The sequence below is a fragment of the Nerophis lumbriciformis genome, linkage group LG15 (assembly GCF_033978685.3).
Source record: "Nerophis lumbriciformis linkage group LG15, RoL_Nlum_v2.1, whole genome shotgun sequence".
In the NCBI taxonomy this organism is placed as follows: Eukaryota; Metazoa; Chordata; class Actinopteri; order Syngnathiformes; family Syngnathidae; genus Nerophis; species Nerophis lumbriciformis.
The window spans coordinates 43,521,180-43,548,840 of NC_084562.2; the positions used below are offsets into that span (position 1 = coordinate 43,521,180).

General features: G+C 40.5%; 1 protein-coding gene across 1 annotated transcript in view; it reads right to left on the reverse strand.

Moving 5' to 3' along the window:
- Positions 1-11,755, reverse strand: part of LOC133616148 (complement C1q tumor necrosis factor-related protein 4-like) — an 81,353-nt gene extending 69,598 nt beyond the window's left edge. The window contains exon 1 of the mRNA XM_061975273.1: positions 11,597-11,755. Within this exon, the coding sequence (XP_061831257.1) occupies positions 11,597-11,703 (107 nt within the window). The 5' untranslated portion in view covers positions 11,704-11,755. The remainder of the gene's footprint in view (positions 1-11,596) is intronic.
- Between the last annotated feature and the right edge of the window lie 15,906 nt (positions 11,756-27,661).

Below are 27,661 nucleotides of genomic sequence, written 5' to 3' on the forward strand. Positions count from 1 at the left end.
AGCCAATGTAAATTAGCATCCAGCTATTGCATTTTGGAAAAGTGGAAACGTAATGTATGTTCGAGTGTTTTTTAGCAGGCATGTTTGCTTTGTTTGCATGAAACAATTGCAACATTACTTAAGAGGCAGTCCGGCTGAGTCAGGCCTGTGTGCTGCTTGAGTGCTCGTTTCCCCACCAAGTGTTTAAGCCAGAGGCAAGTCTGCAACCGGACGTGACAACAAAGGTATCTAAATATGGAACCGTTCGATTTTAAGTGAATCAATACCCCGTAGTGCTGGCGGAATTCAGTTGTGCCTATAGAACAGGGGTGTCCAAACTTTTACACTTTGCATGTAAAGTAACAATGTATATATATATATATATATATATATATATATATATATATATATATATATATATATATATATATATATATATATATGTATATATATATACTCACCTGTATAGACTATATACAGTGTATATATGTATATATATATATATATATATACAAATATTTATGTATATATTTATATATATATATATATATATATATATATGTATGTATATATACAAATATTTATGTATATATTTATATATATATATATATATGTATGTATATATATATATATATATATGTATATATATATATATATATATATATATATATATATATATATATATATATATATATATATATATATATATATATGGTCAAGGTTTCTGTGGTTTATCCGTTATGCAGGGAAACCTGTGAAACAGGCTTGTAGGGATGAAATAGCCTCTGTGTTTTGTTCCTGACCTAACGTGTATAAATATATATATATATATATATATATATATATATATATATATATATATATATATATATATATATATATATATATACAAACCCCATTTCCATATGAGTTGGGAAATTGTGTTAGATGTAAATATAAACGGAATACAATGATTTGCAATTCCTTTTCAACCCATATTCAATTGAATGCACTACAAAGACAAGATATTTGATGTTCAAACCCATAAACTTTATTTTTTTTTGCAAATAATAATTAACTTAGAATTTCATGGTTGCAACACATGCCATAGTAGTTGGGAAAGGGCATGTTCACCACTGTGTTACATCACCTTTTCTTTTAACAACACTCAATAAACGATTGGGAACTGAGGAAACTAATTGTTGAAGCTTTGAAAGTGGAATTCTTTCCCATTCTTGTTTTATGTAGAGTTTCAGTCGTTCAACAGTCCGGGGTCTCCGCTGTCGTATTTTACGCTTCATAATGCGCCACACATTTTTGATGGGAGACAGGTCTGGACTGCAGGCGAGCCAGGAAAGTACCCGCACTCTTTTTTTTACTAAGTCACGCTGTTGTAACACGTGCTGAATGTGGCTTGGCATTGTCTTGCTGAAATAAGCAGGGGCGTCCATGAAAAAGACGGCGCCTAGGTGGCAGCATATGTTGTTCCAAAACCTGTATATACCTTTCAGCATTAATGGTGCCTTCAAAGATGTGTAAGTTACCCATGCCTTAGGCACTAATGCACCCCCATACCATCACAGATGCTGGCTTTTGAACTTTGCGTCGATAACAGTCTGGATGTTTCCCTTCCCCTTTGGTCCGGATGACACGATGTCGAATATTTCCAAAAACCTATTTGAAATGTAGACTCGTCAGACCACAGAACACTTTTCCACTTTGCATGAGTCCATCTTAGATGATCTCGGCCCCAGAGAAGCCGGCAGCGTTTCTGGATGTTGTTGATAAATGGCTTTCGCTTTGCATAGTAGAGCTTTAACTTGCACTTACAGATGTAGCGACCAACTGTATTTAGTGACAGTGGTTTTCTGAAGTGTTCCTGAGCCCATGTGGTGATATCCTTTCGAAATTGATGTTGGTTTTTGATACAGTGCCGTCTGAGGGATCGAAGGTCACTGTCATTCAATGTTGGTTTCCGGCCATGCCGCTTACGTGGAGTGATTTCTCCAGGTTCTCTGAACCTTTTGATGACATTATGGACCGCAGATGTTGAAATCCCTAAATTTCTTGCAATTGCACTTTGAGAAACGTTGTTTTTAAACTGTTTGACTATTTGCTCACGCAGTTGTGTACCTCGCCCCATCCTTTCTTGTGAAAGACTGAGCATTTTTTTGGAAGCTGTTTTTATACCCAATCATGGCACCCACCTGTTCCCAATTAGCATGTACACCTGTGGGATGTTCCAAATAAGTGTTTGATGAGCATTCCTCAACTTTATCAGTATTTATTGCCACCTTTCCCAACTTCTTTGTCATGTGTTGCTGGCATCAAATTCTAGAGTTAATGATTATTTGCAAAAAAAAAAAAGTTTATCAGTTTGAACATCAAATATGTTGTGTTTGGAGCATATTCAACTGAATATGGATTGAAAATGATTTGCAAATCATTGTATTCCATTTATATTTACATCTAACACAATTTCCCAACTCATATGGAAACGGGGTTTGTGTATATATATATATATATATATATATATATATATATATATATATATATATATATATATATATATATATATATATATATATATATATATATATATATATGTCTTAATAAGGTTATCCAAAAAATAGTGCTCGATACCGTAGTAGAGCGCAATATATGTATGTGTGGGAAAAAAATCACAAGACTATTTAATCTCTACAGGCCTGTTTCATGAGGGGGGGTACCCTCAATCATCAGGAGATTTTTTTTTCTTTTTCTTCTTTTTCTTTTTCTCCTGATGATTGAGGGTACCCCCACTCATGAAACAGGCCTGTAGAGATGAAATAGTCTTGTGATTTTTTTCCCACACATACATATATATATATATATATATATATATATATATATATATATATATATATATATATATATCAGAGGTGTGGACTCGAGTCACATGACTTGGACTCGAGTCAGACTCGAGTCATGAATTTGATGACTTTAGACTCGACTTGACAAAATGTAAAAAGACTTGCAACTCGACTTAGACTTTAACATCAATGACTTGTGACTTCACTTGGACTTGAGCCTTTTGAATTGACATGACTTGACATGACTTGCTACTTTCCCCAAAATCCAAAGATGAAAAAGTTATTCGGGAGCGCTCCGTATTTTTCATTGTGTACTTGTCTATCAGCGTTGTGTGTGTCAGCTGGTGTGCTCTGAGTACAACAGCCAATCAAATTAGATCTACTTTGTTTTCATCACACAGCATTCATCCAATCAAATTGCAGGACAACCAACGAAGAAGACATGTCCAAACCACACGCCAGTGAACAAAAAATGATACCTAAAATAATTTTGTTTGGGTATAAAAATTACGAGGTGGTCAACACAAAACGGTTTGGAGTATGCAACACATGGGGTTCGAAAATTACTGATGGAGAGGCAACAACTTCCAACTTCGTCCGGCATTTGAAGTTGCACAAAGAACGGTAAGTTTTGAATGTAAGATAATGTTTATTGGCTAAGTAACGTGACTTTTATTTGCAGTGTAGTTAAATCAGTGAGGCTGTAAACTCACTGCTAACGTTATAACGTTATTGCAAACACGGGAATCTGTTGCAGTTCACTACCTTATTCATACTTTTTGTTCAGTGATTTTTTTAAGCAGGGTTACGTTAGTCAATATATCACACGTAACGTTAGACGGCGGTCAGCAGCACCGCGTATTTTAGCCACCTAAAAAAAGACAAAAATAGTAAAATAAAGGTCAGTTAAAATGTATACTATATTATGAATATGTGTACCGTTTTAGCTAGCTTTCTGAAATACTGTTGGTTGTTTACCTAAGTGGTCCCCAACCACCGGGCCGCGGCCCGGTACTGGTCCGTGGATCGATTGGTATCGGGCCGCACAAGAAATACTCTTTTTTTTTATTTTTTATTAAATCAACATAAAAAACACAAAATACACTTACAAGTAGTGCACCAACCCCAAAAAACTCTCTCCCCCCTTTTGTTCTGGGCATTGAACATGAAGACTCTTCCTTCACTGTTCCGAGTGGCCATGAGAGTCTTGGCAGTGCCTGCCTCCAGTGCTCCAGTGGAGCGAGTTTTCAGCCATGGTGGCATCATACTACGCCCCCATCGTGCACAAATGACTGACAGACTCTTGGCTAATTTGGTCTTTTGCAAATGCAATGCAGCATAGGGCCCCGACATATAAAAAGTACAACTTTTTTGTTATGTTCACGTATATGTCATGTTTTTTCAATGTTAACACTTTTGTACAAATAAGTACATTTGCACTTTATTTTTCAATGTGTTTGTTCTGTAAAGGAATGAGTTAATGATTAAAATGACTGGTTCATAGTGCTATTATAAAGTGCAATGTCAGCACAATTTTCTTTCCTGCAATTTAAAATGCACTTGTTTTAATAAATAAATACAGCGTTTGAAAAGCATATACAATCTGTGTTAATATATTAGTCTGTGGTTAAAAGGACTTGAAAGGACTCGAAACTCAAAATGCAGGACTTAGGACTTGACTTGAGACTTTCCAGTCTTGACTTTGGACTTGACTCGGGGCTTGCCTGTCTTGACTCGGGACTTGACTCGGACTGGAGGGCAAAGACTTGAGACTTACTTCTGACTTGCAAAACAATGACTTGGTCCCACCTCTGATACATATATATATATATATATATATATATATATATATATATATATATATATATATATATATATATATATATATATATATATATATAAATATTTATATATATATAGCCATTATATATTAATGTAAAGGATATGTAATTATTATAATTAGATATTAAGCATATGTGAAAGTTTGACTCCTACCTTGTTTACTTCCATGACAACTTCCTTAAAGTTTTGTGATCAATCAGAAATATCAAGCACCTGAAATGAGCTAAACACAGATAAGTGTGGAGTGTTTTGCATTTTTCCCATCACGCAAATGGAATACAATGATTTGCAAATCATTTTCAACCCATATTCAGTTGAATATGCTACAAAGACAACATATTTGATGTTCAAACTGATAAACATTTTTTGTTTGCAAATAATCATTAACTTTAGAATTTGATGCCAGCAACACGTGACAAAGAAGTTGGGAAAGGTGGCAATAAATACTGATAAAGTTGAGGAATGCTCATCAAACACTTATTTGGAACATCCCACAGGTGAACAGGCAAATTGGGAACAAGTGGGTGCCATGATTGGGTATAAAAGTAGATTCCATGAAATAGTCAGTCATTCACAAACAAGGATGGGGCGAGGGTCACCACTTTGTCAACAAATGCATGAGCAAATTGTTGAACAGTTTAAGAAAAACCTTTCTCAACCAGCTATTGCAAGGAATTTAGGGACTTCACCATCTACGGTCCGTAATATCATCAAAACGTTCAGAGAATCTGGAGAAATCACTGCATGTAAGCAGCTAAGCCCATGACCTTGGATCCCTCAGGCTGTACTGCATCAACAAGCGAAATCAGTGTGTAAAGGATATCACCACATGGGCTCAAGAACACTTCAGAAACTCACTGTCAGTAACTACAGTTGATCGCTACATCTGTAAGTGCAAGTTAAAACTCTCCTATGCAAGGCAAAAACCGTTTATCAACAACACCCAGAAACGCCGTCGGCTTCGCTGGGCCTGAGCTCATCTAAGATGGACTGATACAAAGTAGAAAAGTGTTCTGTGGTCTGACGAGTCCACATTTCAAATTGTTTTTGGAAACTGTGGACGTCATGTCCTCCGGACCAAAGAGGAAAAGAACCATCCGGATTGTAATAGGCGCAAAGTTGAAAAGCCAGCATCTGTGATGGTATGGGGGTGTATTAGTGCCCAAGACATGGGTAACTTACACATCTGTGAAGGCGCCATTAATGCTGAAACGTACGTACAGGTTTTGGAGCAACATATGTTGCCATCCAAGCAACGTTACCATGGACGCCCCTGCTTATTTCAGCAAGACAATGCCAAGCCACGTGTTACATCAACGTGGCTTCATAGTAAAAGAGTGCGGGTACTAGACTGGCCTGCCTGTAGTCCAGACCTGTCTCCCATTGAAAATGTGTGGTGCATTATGAAGTCTAAAATACCACAACGGAGACCCTCGAACTGTTGAACAATTTAAGCTGTACATCAAGCAAGAATGGGAAAGAATTCCACCTGAGAAGCTTTAAACATGTGTCTCCTCAGTTCTCAAACGTTTACTGAGTTGTTAAAAGGAAATGTCATGTAACACAGTGGTGAACATGCCCTTTCCTAACTACTTTGGCATGTGTTGCAGCCATGAAATTATAAGTTAATTATTATTTGCAAAAGAAAATAAAGTTTATGAGTTTGAACATCAAATATATTGTCTTTGTAGTGCATTCAATTTAATATGGGTTGAAAAGGATTTGCAAATCATTGTATTCCGTTTATATTTACATCTAACACAATTTCCCAACTCATATGGAAACGGGGTTTGTAAATGGGTTATACTTGTTTAGTGCTTTTCTACCTTCAAGGTACTCAAAGCACTTTGACACTATTTCCACATTCACCCATTCACACACTGATGGCAGGAGCTGCCATGCAAGGCCCTAACCACGACCCATCAGGAGCAAGGGTGAAGTGTCTTGCTCAAGGACACAACGGATGTGACGAGGTTGGTAGAAGATGGGGGATTGAACCAGGAACCCTCAAGTATGCTGGCACGGCCACTCTCCCAACCGCGCCACGCCGTCCCCACTTAGCTTAGTTTATTTTGGTGAAACGATGGCGCCACAAGCGGGCTGGTGTGAAAACGTGACAGGCTTGCTTTCATGCTACTTGAAACTTTAATAGGATTTCTAAACTAATCTTCAGTTATTTTCCGACTACGGTGAGCAGCAGAGAAACTTGAATGATGGCTCTCACCCAAACGCTGCTACTGTGTGTCCACCACTGAGTGCCACCAGAAGGCGTACAAAGCATGTTGTGACAGTGACGGGCAGTCGTCATAGTTTTTTAAAAGAGACACGCAAAGCAATCATCAGGCACCTGCCACCCAAATACAACCCCCACTTATACCTCGCCTTATCACAACATAATATAGTAATAGCAGTATTTATATATATAGCAGTATTTAGGTATTTTACACCCAAAATGCAAACGCCATCCATATTTTAGTCTCATATTATTAATTTTATTAGGTGACTTACTTCTGTGGCTGCCATTTTTCTCCATCTGCTTGGATGTTACACACATTGCAAGCTCCTGACTGCACATGTACTACATGGATTGTGTGGTGTTTTAAGGTTTTTCAGTGGCAATGAATACATGCTGATAAGATCCTACTATACGGAGAAGGATACCTTTTGGATAAAAGGAAACATTTTCTTTAATACCCGTGTCCTCAACGCCAAGAGCTATTTGTAATCTCAACAAAATGGGCAGGCAATATGTCAACAGACACATGTTTATGCACAGGTGGTTTTCTATAATCTATAGTTGAATAATGGAAGAACATTGATTCTATACCTAATTCTATTTTTCTTGTCTAATTTCCTCTGCACAGTATATGTTCCTACCCCTGCCAGGAGAACGTTCATTTTTTTAAGAGCAGGCTTAAGACCCACCTTTTTGATTTGGCTTTTACCTGATATTAATTATTTTATTGAAGTAATTTGTATTTAACTTTTTATCCTATTAGTTATGCAATATTTTATTTAGTTCTATTTATGTATTATTTATTTACTGTACATATATATACATACAATACATATATGTTTTTTTTTTCTATTAATCTTCATATGTCTTACTTGTATTTTATTATTTATCTCTACTCATGGTTCTTACTATTTTACAAGTTTTATTATTTTTATTTTCCAACATTCCTAAGATGAGCCATCTGCTTCAGGGGTTATCGGCCGTGCTTGTGGGGGCGCTTTTATGGTCAGCGTCCTGGTGGCCATGGTCTGATGACCTCCCGGTGCAGATGGCTCCTGTGATTGTGTTTACTCACATGTCTCTTCTGTACTCAGCCATGCAATCATTTGTTCATATAGTTCATATGTGTGTGTGTTGTGTGTGTGTGTTTGTGTTTGGTATCTGTGTCCGTGCGTACGTATGTGATAATGGGGGATATGGGTCACTGGGGTATTGTTTTAACTTTGTAAAGCACTTTGCGTTGCACTTCTTTTATATTATGAAAAGTGCTTTAAAGTTTGATTGATTAATTGATTGATGTCATTTTGCCATGATTTGTCTGTCAGTCGTAGTTAGTTAGCAAAATCATTCAAAAAGGAAAAAGTTGCAGTTTTCATGAAACCTTCGGGAAATGTCCGAAATGGTACAAGAAACAAGTCATTATTTTTTGGCTGACCCCGTTAATTACTAGTAGGTTATCTTACGTTTACGTTACAAACTTCTGTGTGCGTATGCGTACGACTCCGCCTCCACCCACAGAGCGAAAGACAGAGGACGACTGATAAAATGCATATTCATTTAACATTCAAGAAATGACAGAAGATGATTACATTTTGAAATCAGGACTTTTTTTGCAGTAGCCTACAGTAGTCTGACCTCCCTGGGTGCTTTTCTAGTTATATACTATCCATCAATCAAAACTTTATTTAAACAACACTTTTCACCCGCCAAGGCTGCCCTTTGTCACCGGTTCTGTTCATAACTTTTATGGACAGAATTTCTAGGCGCAGTCAAGGCGTTCAGGGGATCCAGTTTGGTGGCTGCAGAATTAGGTCTCTGCTTTTTGCAGACGATGTGGTCCTGATGGCTTCATCTGGCCAGGATCTTCAGCTCTCACTGGATCGGTTTTGCAGCCGAGTGTGAAGCGACTGGGATGAGAATCAGCACCTCCAAGTCCGAGTCCATGGTTCTCGCCCGGAAAAGGGTGGAGTGCCATCTCCGGGTTGGGGAGGAGACCCTGCCCAAGTGGAGGAGCTCAAGTACCTAGGAGTCTTGTTCACGAGTGAAGGAAGAGTGGATCGTGAGATTGACAGGCGGATCGGTGCAGCGTCTCCAGTAATGCGGACGCTGTATCGATCCGTTGTGGTGGAGAAGGAGCTGAGCCGGAAGGCAAAGCTCTCAATTTACCGGTCGATCTACGTTCCCATCCTCACCTATGGTCATGAGCTTTGGGTTATGACCGAAAGGTGCAAGCGGCCGAAATGAGTTTCCTCCGCCGGGTGGCGGGGCTCTCCCTTTGAGATAGGGTGAGAAACTCTGCCATCCAGGGGGGAACTCAAAGTAAAGCCGCTGCTCCTCCACATCGAGAGTAGCCAGATGAGGTGGTTCAGGCATCTGGTCAGGATGCCACCCAAACGCCTGTCTAGGGAGGTGTTTAGGGCACATCCAACCGGTAGGAGGCCACGGGGAAGACCCAGGACACGTTGGGAAGACTATGTCTCCTGGCTGGCCTGGGAACGCCTCGGGATCCCCCGGGAGGAGCTGGACGAAGTGGCTGGGGAGAAGAAGGTCTGGGTTTCCCTGCTTAGGCTGCTGCCCCAGCGACCCGACCTCGGATAAGCGGAAGAAGATGGATGGATGGACTTTTCATCAACAGAAAAATACAATTATTGACAGCAATCGTTGCTTGGCAACCGGGTTTAGTGGAATTTCAAAGAAAAGTTGTGACTTTGAGAGAGGATTGACATATTCAGGAGTTTGAAAAGTGATTATAAAATGTAATTATTACATATGCTGAGCATCAGACACAAAACATTTTGTGACACCGATACTGAACAATGATTACGAACATGACGCAGAAAACATGCAGTGCCCTAAACACCTCCCTAGCCGTTATGGTTTTTAAGTTAATCTAAAATACATTTTTTGACTAGAGATGTCCTCCAGCGCCCCTTGTCGAAACCATCCCAAACTTGTCCCATTTGTTTGCGCTACGTTTGCGCTGCAAAATGTTTTGCTTGTGCCATTACAGTTTTTCATGTATTAAGGTTTCATGGTTTTTATTATTCATAACCAGCCCTCTAACCATGTCAACGTGCTTGTCTGTATCAGGTTTGAACTGCAAAACACTTTCTACGTGGTGGAAATTTACTGTCTGGAATTCATACAACCACACAATACTCACAAAATAGTTAAATGTTCTTACATTTTCTTTTTTGAAATATTGTACTATATTCTAAACAAGTTTAAATCAATACTTTACTCTGATTTTGCATGACATTCCATGTTCCATGTCAAATACAAATAGACGACATAGACATGTACTACAAAAGGTGGCAAGAAATAATTCAAAATTGAATAAAGCTAAATATGTTCTGGACCAAAAATCCCCCCGTATTCTCTACTGCTCGCCAGTGTTACCATAACTGAGTTACTTTGTAGACATATGGAAAATAACAAAAGTATGTTTTATTCATTAACTGCGTTACAAAAAAGGTCAGTTAGAATAATAATTTGGGTTTTAAATAATATTTACATAAACTTTTTGTTTATTGAAACACAAATGTATTGAAAATATTCATTCATTTAGTGAATTTGCAAACAGCTAAAATTATGCACAAAGCACTCATGAATGTACAGCATTTCTTCTCAACAAAAGAGGAGAAATATAACCTCAGAGGAAAGAATAATTTAAAACATTTGTATGCACATACAACACTTAAAACCTTTAGCATACAGTATCGGTATGTGGAATTAAACTGGAATGGATTAGGGAAAGAAGTCAAACAATGGACTAATTTGATCAAGTTCAAGAAACTGTTCAAACTCAAAGTATTTACAAAGTACAAGGAAGAAGAAACCTGATAAAAATCTTGAACCTTATTAAAAATGAGATAATCTCATACATTTTATGATGCAAAAAAACAACTATTTATTTATTTGTATTACAGATTGAGCACAATAAGTGCACAAATAAATGTCTTAGCAATTGCTATGAAACGGAAAAGAGGTAGAATTAAATAAGGTCTGCGTCTTCCCACTCCTCTTCAGGCATGTTGGAATGAGAAACTAGGAATATGTGATGTACCAAATTGAAACTGTACGCATGTTCCAATTTAAACTGTTTAAACTGACATGGGCAAAATATTAAAGCACAACTAAACACACACTGGAGACACAAACGCAGGTAATAATACAGCAAGTACTGGTTTTCTTGCAAAAAAGGTTGCACTTTTTCTCACCAGCAGCCTTATTCATATCACAGCATCCTGTTGCCTCTGGGACCTCCAGTGTCAGCACCACAATTAACAAGAGATATATGCATCCTTCCATGCATACCAGTGATATTCAAAGTGATGGTATATACTAAACACATGCCTTCTTCTGTTGAGGTATCACTGTTTCACAGTGGATAAATAATGCATATCGCTCAAATGCGGCATGAGCGCTAAATGCAGAATTCCCCCAGAATTCATCACTATAAGGCACCATCTGGTATTTTTACAACATTCAAAAATTAAGTCTTAATCTGTTGTATTTTACGGTGGTCCGTCAGGACGCCACCGCCGCCACCCTTCCAACCTCACTGTTTACGATGCATGCCTGCAGACTCTGAACTTGGGCTGGTCACTGTTCACTGCTTGCACACAGCTCTCACATTCACGCCAAAACACTGATGGAGACCCGTGGATGTGATTATGCTGATGGTGATGATGAAGAGCCATCTCACCTTTGAATGTGTGTGAGCTTGGATCGCCCGTCCTGCTTGTGAGGGAAGCGTGGAGCTGAAACTTCCGACTCTCCGGTGCCGTTTGGCGAAACCTCCCCTCTCTTCATCTCTCGCTCTCCCACTGCTCCCCCTCCTCTTTTCTTTTCAATCTGCTCTCCCCCTCCTTGCTCTTTTGCCCATCACCCATTGTTCCATCTGCTCTTTCTCTCTTTTTCTATCTTCTGTTCACACACCTCCAATCTCCCACCCTCACACGATATGGTATGGTGGGTTGTAATGTGATTAGATGTTTTTAGAGGTGCAATGCGCATACTGCAGTGATGCTCCTGATTTAATGCACGCACATACTCCCAGTCTGTGTGCATGTTAGAGAGAGTGTTTGTTGTAGCTAGATTTATATCGCAGCTAACTTCCTTCTTCTTTCTCATCCCAAGAAGTCATCATCTTCTTTTACTTGTCATGACGCAGATAGAAAATACATGTTATGCATTTGAAATGAAATCCTATCCAACCACGTTTCCCTTCATAATCATATTCAAATTTGACAGTCTGTTGCAGAGTCACATGCATGAGCACTGAACCCCTCCTGTGCTTTGCTTTTCAGGGGCGCTGGCATTTAGCAGACTGCCGCGCTCTTTTGCATCTGATCTTCCCGCAGGCTTTTAGGCAAACTGCTGTGCTTTGTGTTCCGGCCAACACACAGAAATAGATTTAAGGAGTGGGCAGCGCAGCTCTGCAGTAAGGCTGAACTGTCACGATAGGCTTAGCCGGAGTAGGACCCGAACGCAGAGCAAAAATAAAAAGAATAATAACAAAAGGCAAACTCCAAAAGGAATGAGGGAAAATAACTAAGGATGCACACAATAGGTGTGAAGAAAGACAAATTGCACACAAAAGGTGTGGAGAGGAAACATTTACCACTCCACGGCAATGCAGGGACAGAGCCACAGGAAAACAAAAATCATGAGTGGAGCGAAAGCAGAGAAGATGAACACGTTCTGAAGGGTGAACCATCAGGAATCTACTGGCGCTGAGTGAACTTGGAGAGCTTAAGTAGACAGGAAGAAATTAGTATCAGGTGTGTGCCGCAGGTGGCTCCGCCCCGTGACCCAGAAACCGGGCACTGCAACAAAAAGCAGACAGGTGGCAGCAGAGCTGCCAAATCATGACATAAATGCATCTGCTCTCGACAAGGAATAAGGAAACCACCACAAACTGACACAAAGTCGGGACATTCTCATGAATTTTGCTTGGTGTTGATCAACAGGATCAAGAAATCAATCATTGATACATTTGGCTTGATCCAACAGACAGCATGGATGACAAAGACGTTGGTTAATAACACAGTACTTGCAGCAAAAGAACAGGTGGCAGAGAAAACTGACTGATCACCACCTAATAATAGAACCTGGATAAGACTAAGGCTATCAATGTTCAGGCAATGGATATCAATTGTATCCACTCTCAGCAGTGTATTTGTCTATAAGTAGCAACTACTACAGTGACATAGAAATTCATTAAATCACCCCCGACCATGATACCACAATTTCCTCATCACCAATCCCTAGTGCTTGATGTCTGGTGAGTGTGAGACTGACAGCACTTGAGTTCTTTTAATGGATGTCCCGATCGATTGGCCACTGATCAATATCGGCTGATTTTCTTGAAAACGTATGTGATTACGAAAGATGTATACCTTCTACAAGTTTCTGGGTCGGTCCAGGAAGATCATTAAGATTTTGGACTAATGATACTGCTATTGGTATTTATTTTATCCAGCTGACTGTTGTCATTATGACATACTGTAACATTTCGTTCAAGTGTCGCTATTATGCACGGATAGATGATAAATTGATAATTGTCTTGGAAGGATCCCAAATAAGGAAGCAGCACCACACACAAGTTTGGAACACAAAAATATTTTAACCCTAACCCTTACCCCAAACGCACGCACGCTAATAAGAATTTGTGTCGGTTTGAAGTGAACGTCTCTTAACTCACGACCGTTAGTACTACACACTTCATCAACCATCCTCTATGCAATCCAGTAATCCACAAGCCAATATTTATCCACTATTATTTTAAGAGTTATTATAAGGGTAAGCAGTACAAAATGGATGGATGAGTATGCTGAGTGTAATTGTAGTGAATAGAAACTGTGTGGGCCTTACAAGACGATGACATCGCACCTTGCACATGCAAACATAATTGACTTGTATAAAACAGAAAACGCAGGTGTTGATAAAATACTTCCCTGTTGTGAGATGTTATATCATGATGTTGCTGCTGCACAACCTCTTGTGCTAATAAAAATGCAAATAAAAGATGAATTTTTTCACTTTACACAAATTACATACAGTACCGGTTAGAGTACTGATTAATACCGGTATTGATCGGGAATATCGACACTGGTATCGATAAAATGTTAACGATATACATCACTAGTGATTGCTATTAACAATTAAAGGCCTACTGAAATGCGATTTTCTTATTTAAACGGGGATGGCAGGTCCATTCTATGTGTCATACTTGATCATTTCGCACTATTGCCATATTTTGCTGAAAGGATTTAGTAGAGAACATCGACGATAAAGTTCGTAACTTTTGGTCGCTGATAAAAAAAGCCTTGCCTCTACCGGAAGTAGCAGACGAGTAGCGTGACGTCACAGGTTGTGGAGCTCCTCACATCTGCACATTGTTTACAATCATGACCACCAGCAGCGAGAGCGATTCGGACCGAGAAAGCGACAATTTCCCCATTAATTTGAGCAAGGATGAAAGATTTGTGGATGAGGAAAGTGAGAGTGAAGGACTAGAGGGCAGTGGGAGCGATTCAGATAGGGAAGATGCTGTGAGAGGTGGGTGGGACCTGATATTCAGCTGGGAATGACTAAAACAGTAAATAAACACAAGACATATATATACTCTATTAGCCACAACACAACCAGGCTTATATTTAATATGCCACAAATTAATAACACATAACAAACACCTCCCCCCTCCCGTCCATATAACCCGTCAATACAACTCAAACACCTGCACAACACACTCAATCCCACAGCCCAAAGTACCGTTCACCTCCCCAAAGTTCATACAGCACATATATTTCCCCAAAGTCCCCAAAGTTACGTACGTGAGACTTTTTGAGACTTTTATTAGTAGGTTGCACAGTGAAGTACATATTCCGTACAATTGACCACTAAATGGCAGAGGTGGGACCAAGTCATTGCTTTGCAAGTCACAAGTAAGTCTCAAGTCTTTACCCTCAAGTCTCGAGTCAAGTCCCGAGTCAAGACAGGGCAAGTCCGAGTCAAGTCCAAAGTCAAGACTGGAAAGTCTCAAGTCAAGTCCTTAGTCCTGCATTTTGAGTTTCGAGTCCTTTCAAGTCATTTAACCACAGACTAATATATTTACACAGATTGTGTATGCTTTTAAAACGCTGTATTTATTTATTAAAACAAGTGCATTTGAAATTGCAGGGAAAAAGATAGTGCTGACATTGCACTTCAAAATAGCACTATTAACCAGTCATTTTAAACATGTAACTCATTCCTTTACAGAATAAACACATTTGAAAAAAAAACAAGTGCAACTGTACTTATTTGCACAAAAGTGTTAACATTGTATTTCCATGGCATATTGCATTGTAACTAGTTCCACAGCAGTTTCTATCCTGTTCTTACCTTATCTCATCTCATACTGTATGTGTGTTTATGTGTGCGTACACATGAAAAACATAAATATATGAACATAACAATGAACAGAGTTGTACTTTTTAGATGTCAGGACCCTATGCAATATGTACACATATTCTTAATATAGTATACATTTTTAACTGACCTTTATTTGACTATGATTGTCTTTTTGTAGGTGGCTAAAATACGCGGTGCTGCTGACTGCCGTCTAACGTTACGTTACTGTGTGTGATACGTTGACTAACGTAATGTTACTGTGTGTGATACATTGACTAACGTTACGTTACTGTGTGTGATACATTGACTAACGTAACGTTATGTATAGGTACCTCATGAAACCCTGCTTAAAAAAAAATCACTTGACAAAAAGTATGAATAAGGTAGCAAACTGCAGTGGACGCAACAGATTGCCGTGTTTGCAATGACGTTATAACCATAGACATCTTATAAGTAGACGCAGCATTGGTTGCTGTGACGTGAGCAATTTGGCCGCCATCTTGAAGTGCTGATGAGGAGCCGGCGAGCAGCCTAAACTGACAGATGACAGGTAGAAAACAAAGATGGTGGTGTTCACCGTTTTCCTGCTCAAATGAGCGGACTGTTGAAAATAGGAATCGGGGGATTACTTTTCACAAGTGAGATTTAACATTAACGTACTATTGGTTGTATTTTATGAAAATAATATTACCACTGAGTTGAGAAGGATCAAAGATCTTCAATATTTGTATGTGAAAATCACAAATACATCTTCTGGGGGAGGATGACGCCCCTACAGGGGTTTGGTTTACAAACTTTCAGCCCCACCTAAAACAAAATTCACCAGCCGCCACTGATTATGATGCATTCTCATTTTAGGCAAAGTATAAGACAATACTTTCTTAACAGTATAATTGTAACCAGGAATCAGTCTTCAAGTAACAATATTCAAATACTAACATTGTTGGGTTGAACAGAATTTGGTTTTATTCTGAATCCAGTGAAACAGATTGGTGGTTTTAGCTGATATGAAGACTTTCAGGTGTTTATATATGTTTAAGTATTTGGCAGACGCTTTTATCCAAAGCGACTTACATAAAATAATACATATAAAACAATCACTGCAAACATTATCATTTAAGGGAAGAATGTAATAGAAAATATCAATACAAAGTGTCAAGACAGAATAAACTCTCTGCTGCTGAAGCAACAGAGATACAGTCTATAGGTCCCTAAGATATATAGATATCTAATGTATTCATACATTGTTTATGTAGGATACACACATATGTAGGCTTCACGGTGGCAGAGGGGTTAGTGCATCTGCCTCACAATACGAAGGTCCTGACTAGTCTTGGGTTCAATCCCGGGCTCGGGATCTTTCTGTGTGGAGTTTGCATGTTCTCCCCGTGACTGCGTGGGTTCCCTCCGGGTACTCCGGCTTCCTCCCACCTCCAAAGACATGCACCTGGGGATAGGTTGATTGGCAACACTAAATTGGCCCTAGTGTGTGGATGTGAGTGTGAATGTTGTCTGTCTATCTGTGTTGGCCCTGCGATGAGGTGGCGACTTGTCCAGGGTGTACCACGCCTTCCGCCCGATTGTAGCTGAGATAGGCTCCAGCGCCCCCCGCGACCCCAAAAGGGAATAAGCGGTAGAAAATGGATGGATGGATACACACATATGTATATATAACCTAATCATATTGTTTCTTCAATTTAAAAATAGATTACCGTTTTTTTCCCCCTTCTCTGGGATTATATTCCCAGTTTTGATCTCGGACGTCTGGTCATTTATAGTGTATAAGAATATTATATTACTGTTAAGCAAACTATGAATAATAAAACACGCCAAAACATGTGTCTGTTATCATGGCTACACGTATGACAGAAAAGGGGGTGAAAATCAGTCGTATTCAGTGAGGTAAAATGAATTAAATGCGCTGACAGTTCATTGCTCCTGCCAAATGAATTGCACTGAGTGGAGCGGATCACCACTCCAAGATGGCGGCCACGCGCCTCGTCTGCGCCAGTAGGCAGTAGCGCTCGATGCTGCGTCTACTTATAAGATGTCTATGGTTATAACGTTAGCAGTGAGTTTGCAGCCTCACTGATTTAACTACACAGCAAATAAAAGTCACGTTACTTAGCCAATAAACGTTATCTTACATTCAAAACTTACCCTTCTTTGTGCAACTTCAAATGTCGAACGAAGTTGGAAGTTGTTGCGTCTCCGTCTGTAATATTCGAACTGTGTGATTTGCATACGGCAATTCGTTTTTTGTTGACCAAGTCGTAGTTTTGATACCCGAACGAAACCAACTTTAACATAATTGTTTATCACTGGCACGTTGTTGGACAACTCTTGGTCATTGGTTGTCCTGCAATTTGATTGGATGAATGCTGTGTGATGAAAACAACGTAGTTCTAATTTGATTGGCTGTTGTACTGACAGCACACCAGCTGACAGGAATAACACGCTGATAGACAGACGAAGAAAATGAAAAATACGGAGCGCTCCCAAATAACTTTTTAAGCTTTGGATTTTGGGGAAAGTGGCAAGTCATGTCAAGTCATGTGAAGTCAAAAGGCTCAAGTCCAAGTGAAGTCACAAGTCATTGATGTTAAAGTCTAAGTCGAGTTGCAAGTCTCTTCACATTTTGTCAAGTCGAGTCTAAAGTCATCAAATTCATGACTCGAGTCTGACTCGAGTCCAAGTCATGTGACTCGAGTCCACACCTCTGCTAAATGGTAACACCCGAATAAGTTTTTCAACTTGTTTAAGTCGGGGTCCACTTAAATTGATTCATGATACAGATATATACTATCATCATAATACAGTAATCACACAAGATAATCATCAGGGTGTATACATTGAATTATTTACGTGACATGCACATAGCGGCACGCACGTACGGGCAAGCGATCAAATGTTTGGAAGCGTATCCAACTCAAAGTCCTCCTGGTAAGAGTCTCTGTTGTCCCAGTTCTCCACAGGCCAATGGTAAAGCTTGACTGTCATCTTTCGGGAATGTAAACAATGAAACACCGGCCGTGTTTGTGTTGCTAAAGTCGGCCGCAATACACCGCTTCCCTCCTACAGCTTTCTTCTTTGCTGTCTCCATTGTTCATTGAACAAATTGCAAAAGATTCACCAACACAGATGTCCAGAATACTGTGGAATTTTGCGATGAATTAGACGACTTAATAGCTGGCCATCATGCTGTCTCAAAATGTCCTCCACAATCCGCGACGTCACGCGCTGACGTCATCATACCGAGACGTTTTCAACAGGATATTTCGTGCAAAATTTAAAATTGCACTTTAGTAAACTAACCCGGCCGTATTGGCATGTGTTGCAATGTTAAGATTTCATCATTGATATATAAACTATCAGACTGCGTGGTCGGTAGTAGTGGGTTTCAGTCGGCCTTTAATGCCTTACTTGTGACAGTACTATGGAGAGGTAGACGACACTGAGACAAGGGCATCGATATTTTGAGACGTGTTTATTAAACACAAGATAGTGGAGTGTGTAATTAATCCAAATAAGTATGGTGTGAATATGTGTTGTGTTTAACTGAGTGTTACCAGGAGTTGTTGAAGGTGCGTGTTGAGCGAGAGGCGGAAGTCCAGGGAGGGCAAGGCAAGCTCGGAGGTCCGTGGGCAAGCGAGAGGTCAAAGGCAGGAGCGAGGCGTCAAGGTTTGTGTCCAGGCGTGAGGTCGAGATCCAGGAAGGCAGCAGGGAGTCCAGAGGGGATCCAGGGAGACGAGACACACAACTCGAAACCAGGAAATGGGGGAACGCTGCTGGATGACGAAACAGGACACATGACGATGAGCACAGAGGAGGGGAAACACAGAGAGAGCGAATGCACATAGAGAGAGCTAGAGACGTGTAGGCTTACTGTACTGAGACTGGTAGCTATGTTCTGGCACTGGAACGCAGGATGAGCTGGCTTATGAAGGGAGTGGAGTTTTCATCAGCGTCAGGTGTGTTGATTTCAGATTGCCTGCAGAGGCGCGGCCGCGGTAGGAGGGGAACGGCCATGGGCATGTCCAGAGTTGCGCCCAGATGGTTGAGAGGAGGCAGGAGTCTGAGCCGTAACATTACTATGCTGATTACAAATGCAGATCTCCTCTTGTATTTATTTCTATTCTCCCAACTGACAAGCTGTAAGCCAATTGTGTATTTTCATACACTGTGGAGCTGTGCCACTAAGTTAATAATAATCACCTCTATTACGGCAAATAAACCACATTTCTTGATATCTTAGGTAACATTATCACAGATGGATGAGGGTAAACATGTTACACACTGAGAGAAAACAGGAGCAGGCGTGCTAAATGCTAAGCTAGCCACTAAGATAGCTAGAAAAATAGAATAAGTAAGTTTGAGTTTGAGTTTATTTCTTTAAAAATTGTAGATGTAATTGCGTTGCAGCAGAAAGTAAGCAGTTATTAACAGGAAATTAACAGGTACATTAATAAGAGTCTGGAGGGAGGATAATGTAAAAAAAACTGTCGGTGTGTCAGCATTATTGTGGTCAAAAGTCCACAACATGTAAGGGCAGCTCCATCCATAAATTGGTGGTAATGGTGATATATCAATATAATGTTAAAAAAAACTTAGAGAATAAGTTTCTGGACACAGCAGGACTTTTAAGGGCTAACAAGATTTCAATGAGTAATCTTTTTATATCAGTAATAGTAAGTTTTGATTTTGTTAAACTGTTGCAGTGCAATAGTGCATGACTTTACTAAATCATGCGCTATTTAGCTTGTTTTGCTCAAATAATTGTATGTAATAAAAGAGAATAAGTGTAAAATATTGTGCTGATATTGATAAAAAGTCATTAGCATAAATAAATGGAAAAATTTGCAGTTAATACGTGTGAACGGTATCGGTATTGGTATCGGCCGATCTCCTAGATGGATTGGCAGCACTGATCCCTGATCAAAACACCCCTAGTGTCAGTGTTTTTTTTTTTTGCATTACATAGCAAGAAAATTTGCTGAAATTCATGTTTTTTTCCACAATTTGTGCATTGTCAAATGTCATCTAGAATAAAACGTAAAGGGATCCATGATGATTCTAATCTGCATTTAAGGGGGTCATATTATGTTGGTTTTTTTTCTACTTTTAAAGCACTTCCTTGTGGTGTACATAACATGTAATGGTGGGTCTCTGGTCAATTTTTTCATTGGTTATGTTTTACTGACCGTTTTCAAGTTACTTTCTGACCGTCTCTTTAGGATGGGCCGTTTTGTGAGCGGTCATATTTACATGCCTCCACTGTGTCTTCTCCCCGTCAGCCAAGTTGTAGTTTTTTGAGCTTCCATATGGAGTCTACTGACCAGGCCTGGAATTTTGTCATTTTAGGGGCAAGGCCACTTTGCCTTTGGTGTCGTCAACCTTTTGAGGGCAGAAAAGTCAAATGCCAGGGCAGGAAGGCAGTCAAATAGAACAATGATTCAAAGTTCACGGTCATAATTGATGTAGCTTAAAAGTTAAGGATCATTACATTTTAATATGCATTACTTTCAATTATATAAATGAAGTTGTTAATTTCACAGAATTGTTTATGTCTTAATAAATGACATTAATATAAAAGTAAATAATCTTAATAAATAACATTTGTTTATTTTAATGCTGGATGAAAAACAACAGTAAATGAACCCAAAAGCTCAAGTAAAGAGCTTTTTCTGCCTTTGGAACTTCTCTTAACCATTAAACTATTCGTTCCATAGGGACAAACAGTATCGGAAGCAGTCATAAACAATTATTTAGCCCTACTTTAACCCATCTAGAACTGGGAAAGCATCTGTCATTTTAGATTTTACTTGGCTAGAACACTGCAGATATACAATCACCTGTTCCACGTTTGGACTCATTGTGCACTCTTGTTTGTCACCATAGCAAACATTAGTTTTCACCTGTCACGTCACGCACCTGTTTCACGTTTTGAGTCAGGCACCTGTTTTCGTTAATCATGTCTGTGTTATTTAAGCTTTTCATTTTCTGTTGTTCGTCCTGACGACATCCCTGCATTCGACCCCGCATTCTTACCCCTGTCACACTCTATGTACCTCTGCGCACTTCATGCCATGTCAAGTAAGTTTTGTTTCGATTCATGCCACAGTTAATGTTTTGTTTAATTGTTCATAGTTTCTGCCAATGTGCAAGTTTTGTGTTTATAGTCTAGTTTTGTACTTCCGCCCCTGTGCGCGCTTTTGTTTGATCATTTTCTTTGTAGTTATAGTGTTAAATAAATAATGTATTTACCTTCACGCCATGACTGGTCCAAATGTTCATTTGCACCACGGGAGAACAAACCACGCCACAATCCAAATCCTGACGGATGTCGTCAGCAAAAAAGTTTTCCCGCAGGTGACATCACGCCGCCGCCTTGTCATGACGTCACCCCACCCACTGGTGATGACATCAGAGACCAAGATTTTTTTTTAAATTCTGTTAACTTTGTGTATCAGCCACCACCAAAGGACTTTTTTGCCAGAATCAGACACTTCCAGAACATTTTTTCACAGACCCGCTCACTGGGACAGTCCTTGCCCCCCAAGACTTAAGCCCCGCCCCCGTCACAAAATGTTTCTTTTTTTCCGCCCACACAACCCCAGGTGGGGGAAAAAATATATTTTTTGGACAATTTAGTGGGGAGGATTCTGCCCCCCTCCTGACCTCCCTCCACCCAGCCCTAAAAACGGTTCCAGACCGCGGGGAGCGCGTCTGGTATCTGCTCCTTGAGGGGGGGGCTAGGGCTGGGAACTGTACAGGTGGGGTGACTCAGCTTCGCCATGCCAAGCCGCAACCCCCAGCTAGGCCACCTCCACCTGCACCAAAGCTAGCACCTGTAGCTGCTCCACGGCTAGCACCTGTCGCCGCACCAAGGCTAGCACCAGCTCCACCACGCCAAGACCCACCACGCCAAGACCCACCACGCCAAGACCCACCACGCCAAGCTCCGGTACCAGCTCGACGCCAAGTGCCGCCAGTCGCAGCTCCACGACGCCAAGTGCCGCCAGTCGCAGCTCCACGACGCCAAGTGCCGCCAGTCGCAGCTCCACAACGCCAAGTGCCGCCAGTCGCAGCTCCACGACGCCAAGTGCCGCCAGTCGCAGCTCCACGACGCCAAGACCCAAACCAAGACCAAGACCCGCCATGCCAAGACCAAGACCCGCCATGCCAAGACCAAGACCTGCCATGCCAAGACCAAGACCAAGACCCGACATGCCAAGACCAAGACCCGCCATGCCAAGACCAAGACCCGCCATGCCAAGACCAAGACCAAGACCCGCCATGCCAAGACCAAGACCAAGACCCGCCATGCCAAGACCAAGACCCGCCATGCCAAGACCAAGACCCACGCCAAGACCAAGACCTATGCCAAGACCAAGACCCACGCCGAGCTTCGCCGCCTGACGCGCCACGCCGAGCTTCGCCGCCTAACTCACCACGCCAAGCCACGCCTGCCACGATGACGACGCGCCTGCCTCCTCGTCGGCTACGGATATGGCCGCTACCTGGTCGCCCGCCACGCCAAGTTCGCCCACCTCCCAGTCGGCCACGAATGTGGCCAATCCCTGGGCGTCCGCCTCGCCTGCTGCAGCGGCGTTCCACTCGCCGCCGCCACCTAACTCTGCCCCGGTGGATACGGGGACACGTGGTCTGGCGACCCACCGCCATGTCCCCCTCCCGCCCTCCCATGACTCTTGATAATTTTTTTATGGACATCTGGTATCTGTCCTTAAGGGAGAGGCTCTGTCATGTCTGTGTAATCATGTTTTGTTTTAAGTCATGTTTTGTTTAGTTTCTGGCTTTTTACTCCCTTGTCTTGTTTGCATGATTACCCATTAGTTTCACCTGTTCCACGTTTGGACTCATTGTGCACTCTTGTTTGTCACCATAGCACCCATCAGTTTTCACCTGTCACGTCACGCACCTATTTCACGTTTTGAGTCACGCACCTGTTTTCGTTAATCATGTCTGTGTTATTTAAGCTTTTCATTTTCTGTTGTTCGTCCTGACGACATCCCTGCATTCGACCCCGCATTCTTACCCCTGTCACACTCTATGTACCTCTGCGCACTTCATGCCATGTCAAGTAAGTTTTGTTTCGATTCATGCCACAGTTAGCGTTTTGTTTAATTGTTCATAGTTTCTGCCAATGTGCAAGTTTTGTGTTTATAGTCTAGTTTTGTACTTCCGCCCCTGTGCGCGCTTTTGTTTGATCATTTTCTTTGTAGTTATAGTGTTAAATAAATAATGTATTTACTTTCACGCCATGACCAGTCCAATTCACTTGCACCTCGGGAGAACAAACCAAGCCAAAGTCCAAGTCATGACAGTATTCTGTTTTTATTTACACAACATGCCAATTTCACTGGTTTTGGGTTTTGTAGTTCTGCTGATATCGTATCTGATAATATCGGTATCGGCCAATAATCAAGGCTCCAATATCAGTTTCATATCGTGACATCCCTATAGTTGACACAATCATTGATGGCATGTCCACAAGGCTTGTGTCTATTGTTCACAATCCTTTTGAGAGACAACAACACATGTTTTTTTGTTTTGTTTTAGCAGTCTTATTTATAATAATCGGTTTGTTATAGCCAGTGTTGAGTTAGTTACTGAAAAGCAGTAACTAGTTACAGTTACTAGTTACTTCATTTCAAAAGTAACTCAGTTACTAACTCAGTTACTTACACCAAAAAGTAATGCATTACTGTGAAAAGTAACTATTTAGTTACTTCTTTTTTTCTTTTTTCTTTTTTTTAAAGCTCCCATTAATGCCCTTTTAGCCTTCATTTCAGTACTGTTATTGCACTGGAGAATAATACAATCTGTTGATCAACTTGACATACATTTGCATCACTGAACTCTGCTAAGCAATGTGGTCTACATACAACACACAAAGACAAAGATATGTTACAAAGGCCAATTTGTTTATAGGCCAGAACAAATTGACAAAACTATTTTAAATAGCTGCAACATAACATACATAAGTAAAAAAAACAGCATAATAACAGCATAGCTGTAAAGCAAGAAAGGCACACACTACATACACAAAGCCTAACCAGGCATTTTTTCCTCAAGAAATTCTGACACAAAATCATGTCTGAAGCCCAGAACACTCTACACATTTCCCCAGTTTTAGTTTAGAGATAAGGACAGATTGGCCTGGCCCACTAGCATCCCTCTTTATGTTTGTGAACTTTATAGTCTATACATTTAGAGTGATGTGATAATCAAACACTCTAGAAGTCTAGAATGAAAGAGTATATAAGAGAATTGACAGCAACGTTCCCTCTAAGGTGCGCGCCTGTGCAATTGCGCACTGCTCAAGCGTCCTCTGCGCACGGCAAATCTATGCCACGCACAAAATCAAATACAAAAATAAACGCATAACAATTTTCGACACGACACGGACACGGACACGACAGAGAAAACAGTTTACGTCATCACTGTTCAAATATTGTAACGTCTGTCGAGACGCTTTGAGGACATGAATTCAATGGACCACTTTACTGAGCAAAACTTTTTATTGTCGGCCATAAACACATCACCAAAACATTAGTAAAAAAAATGATATCTAGCAAAAGTGGTCATTTTCTGCAGTACAAACCAGACCAAAAACAACTTTGTTATATCAACAGCAGCCGCTCGCTCTTTCTCACTTGCGCCAACACATGCACATATGGCACTTAGCCAGTGATGCGTTTACAGCCACACAAAAAGTTGGACAATTCCAACACCACACATAAAGTGTAATTCCAGGTCGTTACTCTATGATTTACCAATCAAATGTGTGCTTATTCTAGTGTCATTTATTAGGAATCTTAATTTATAAATATTAATCATTAAATGCTGTTAGTATATTAAATAAATACTAATAAGAATATATTTTTTACAAACAGGAAGTTGCAGGAATGTACACATGATCCCCTGCTTACATCTCATTGTGCAACATGTGAATGTTTTAATGGGAACTAAATGCAATGTCTGAAAGGAGTACAAATTATTTCCAAAGCAGGACCTCCACCCAGACAAACAATACAAGTACACAGTTCATGAAAAACAATATTTTTTGTTATTGTCATTGTAAGTGGGCCTGAACACTTATATTAGAAATGGAAATGACTGCTGTCATTTGATTATAATAATAAGAGAATGTTGTCTGTCTATCTGTGTTGGCCCTGCGATGAGGTGGGGACTTGTCTAGGGTGTACCCCGCCTTCCGCCCGAATGCAGCTGAGATAGGCTCCAGCGACCCCAAAAGGGACAAGCGGTAGAAAATGGATGGATGGATGGAGATTGAACTTGTTATTTAGTGAGGTTTGGGACAGGTGTGCTGCTGGTGTAGCCACAGTGTGCACGTCTGATGTTGCTCACATGGGCTCCACTGAATGCTCAGGGAGTTTTTGCGTTTGCTCACACATGAAAAATTAGAGGGAACATTGATTGACAGAGTCTGTACCTTCAGAGCTGAATGATGAGCAGAGGCAGAGTTAATCCTTAAGTGGTGGTGGTGGAGGTGAAGTGTCATTGGAGTCTCTGTCTCTCTTTACTAGGTTCGTCGAAGCATGTTGCTTATGTAGCTTGTTTCAGCAGATTTGAATTGCTGTTTTGGGCAGTAGATGGGATCTTTGATCCAAAGCACAATTTGCATTTAACTCAAATGTTCTTTTCTTTGTGATCGACAAAAGAAAAGTAGTGAAAATATCTCCATGTTAACAAACTCAACTTCTGGTTCCGCCATGATCAGACACGCCCCCCCAAAATATGGTCAATATTGTACATATTACATATTGTTATGAATGTGTCTGTTACTATATATGCTTGCAGTACGTATACAAAACAAGGAAAATCATTATCATAGATCCCCTCAAAAATGTAAAATACAATGCAGGAGTAACAGCTATGTTAATGTTCATGGAGGCTTTTCTGTGCAGCATAGCACTTTTTCAACCAAAACTTTATTAACAAGATTTTTCTTTTCTTGGTAAAATATATCAGTGCAATTTGCTTGTTGCGACTCTTAAAATAAACTTTTCTTTTCCACTTTAAATCTGGTAATATACATGGGTTACGATACGGTTCCAAAACAATATATTTTTCAATCCAATCCAATCCACTTTATTTATATAGCACATTTAAACAACAAAATGTTTCCAAAGTGCTGCACAACAATATTAAACACAATTAAAAACAATATAAAATAAATATGATTAAAAACAATTTCAAAGGGTAAAACCAATTAAAACAGTAAATAGAAAGCAAAAAGCAAAATTTTGAAAACACAGAGGACAACAGAGGACCACACAACTCACGTAGTGTTAAAAGCCAGAGAATAAAAGTGGGTCTTAAGACGAGACTTAAAACACTCCACTGTGGGAGCAGTTCGAACATGGAGGGGCAGAGTGTTCCAGAGCTTAGGGCCGACCACAGAGAAGGCCCTGTCTCCCCTGGTTTTAAGTCTCGTCTTGGACACCACGAGCTGGAGCTGGCTCTCGGACCTCAGAGCGCGCGCAGGATTGTAAGTTTGGATGAGGTCCGAGATATACTGAGGTGCCAGTCCATGAAAAGCTTTAAAAACAAACAGCAAGGTTTTAAAATCAATTCTAAAATGAACAGGGAGCCAGTGCAAACTCTCAAGGATTGGGGTTATATGCTGGCGTCTCCTGGCCCCTGTTAAAAGTCGTGCTGCCGCATTCTGGACTAACTGCAACCGGGAGAGAGCTTTTTGGCTAATGCCAGCATAAAGTGCATTGCAGTAGTCCAGGCGACTTGAAATAAAAGCATGCACGACTTGTTCAAAAAGGTTAAAAGATAAAAACGGTTTTACCTTTGCTAAAAGACGAAGATGATAAAAACACGATTTTAAAACGCCATTGACTTGTTTGTCAAGTTTAAAATCGCTGTCTATAGTGACGCCAAGGCTGGTGACTTTGGGACGCACATAATTTTGCAATGGTCCCAAGTCAGTGAGGGCCGGACCAAACACAAAAATTTCCGTTTTTCCCTCATTCATTATTAAAAAATTCTGGGCTAACCAAGCCTTGACGTCGCATAGACAGTTGAGAAGGAGTGTCAGGGGGCCGTGGCCTTTTGAAATAGGCATATAAATTTGGCAGTCGTCTGCATAAAAGTGATAAGACACTCCATGCCTCTTAAAAATCTTTCCAAGAGGGAGGAGATATAGAGCGAACAGGATGGGGCCTAGAATAGATCCCTGGGGGACACCACAGTAAAGCGGAGCAGAAGAAGAAGTGGCGTCCCCCAGCCTGACAGAGAAGGACCTTTCTGACAGGTAGGATCTAAACCACTCTAATGCAGTCCCCCTGACACCCACACAGTCTCTCAGGCGATCTAA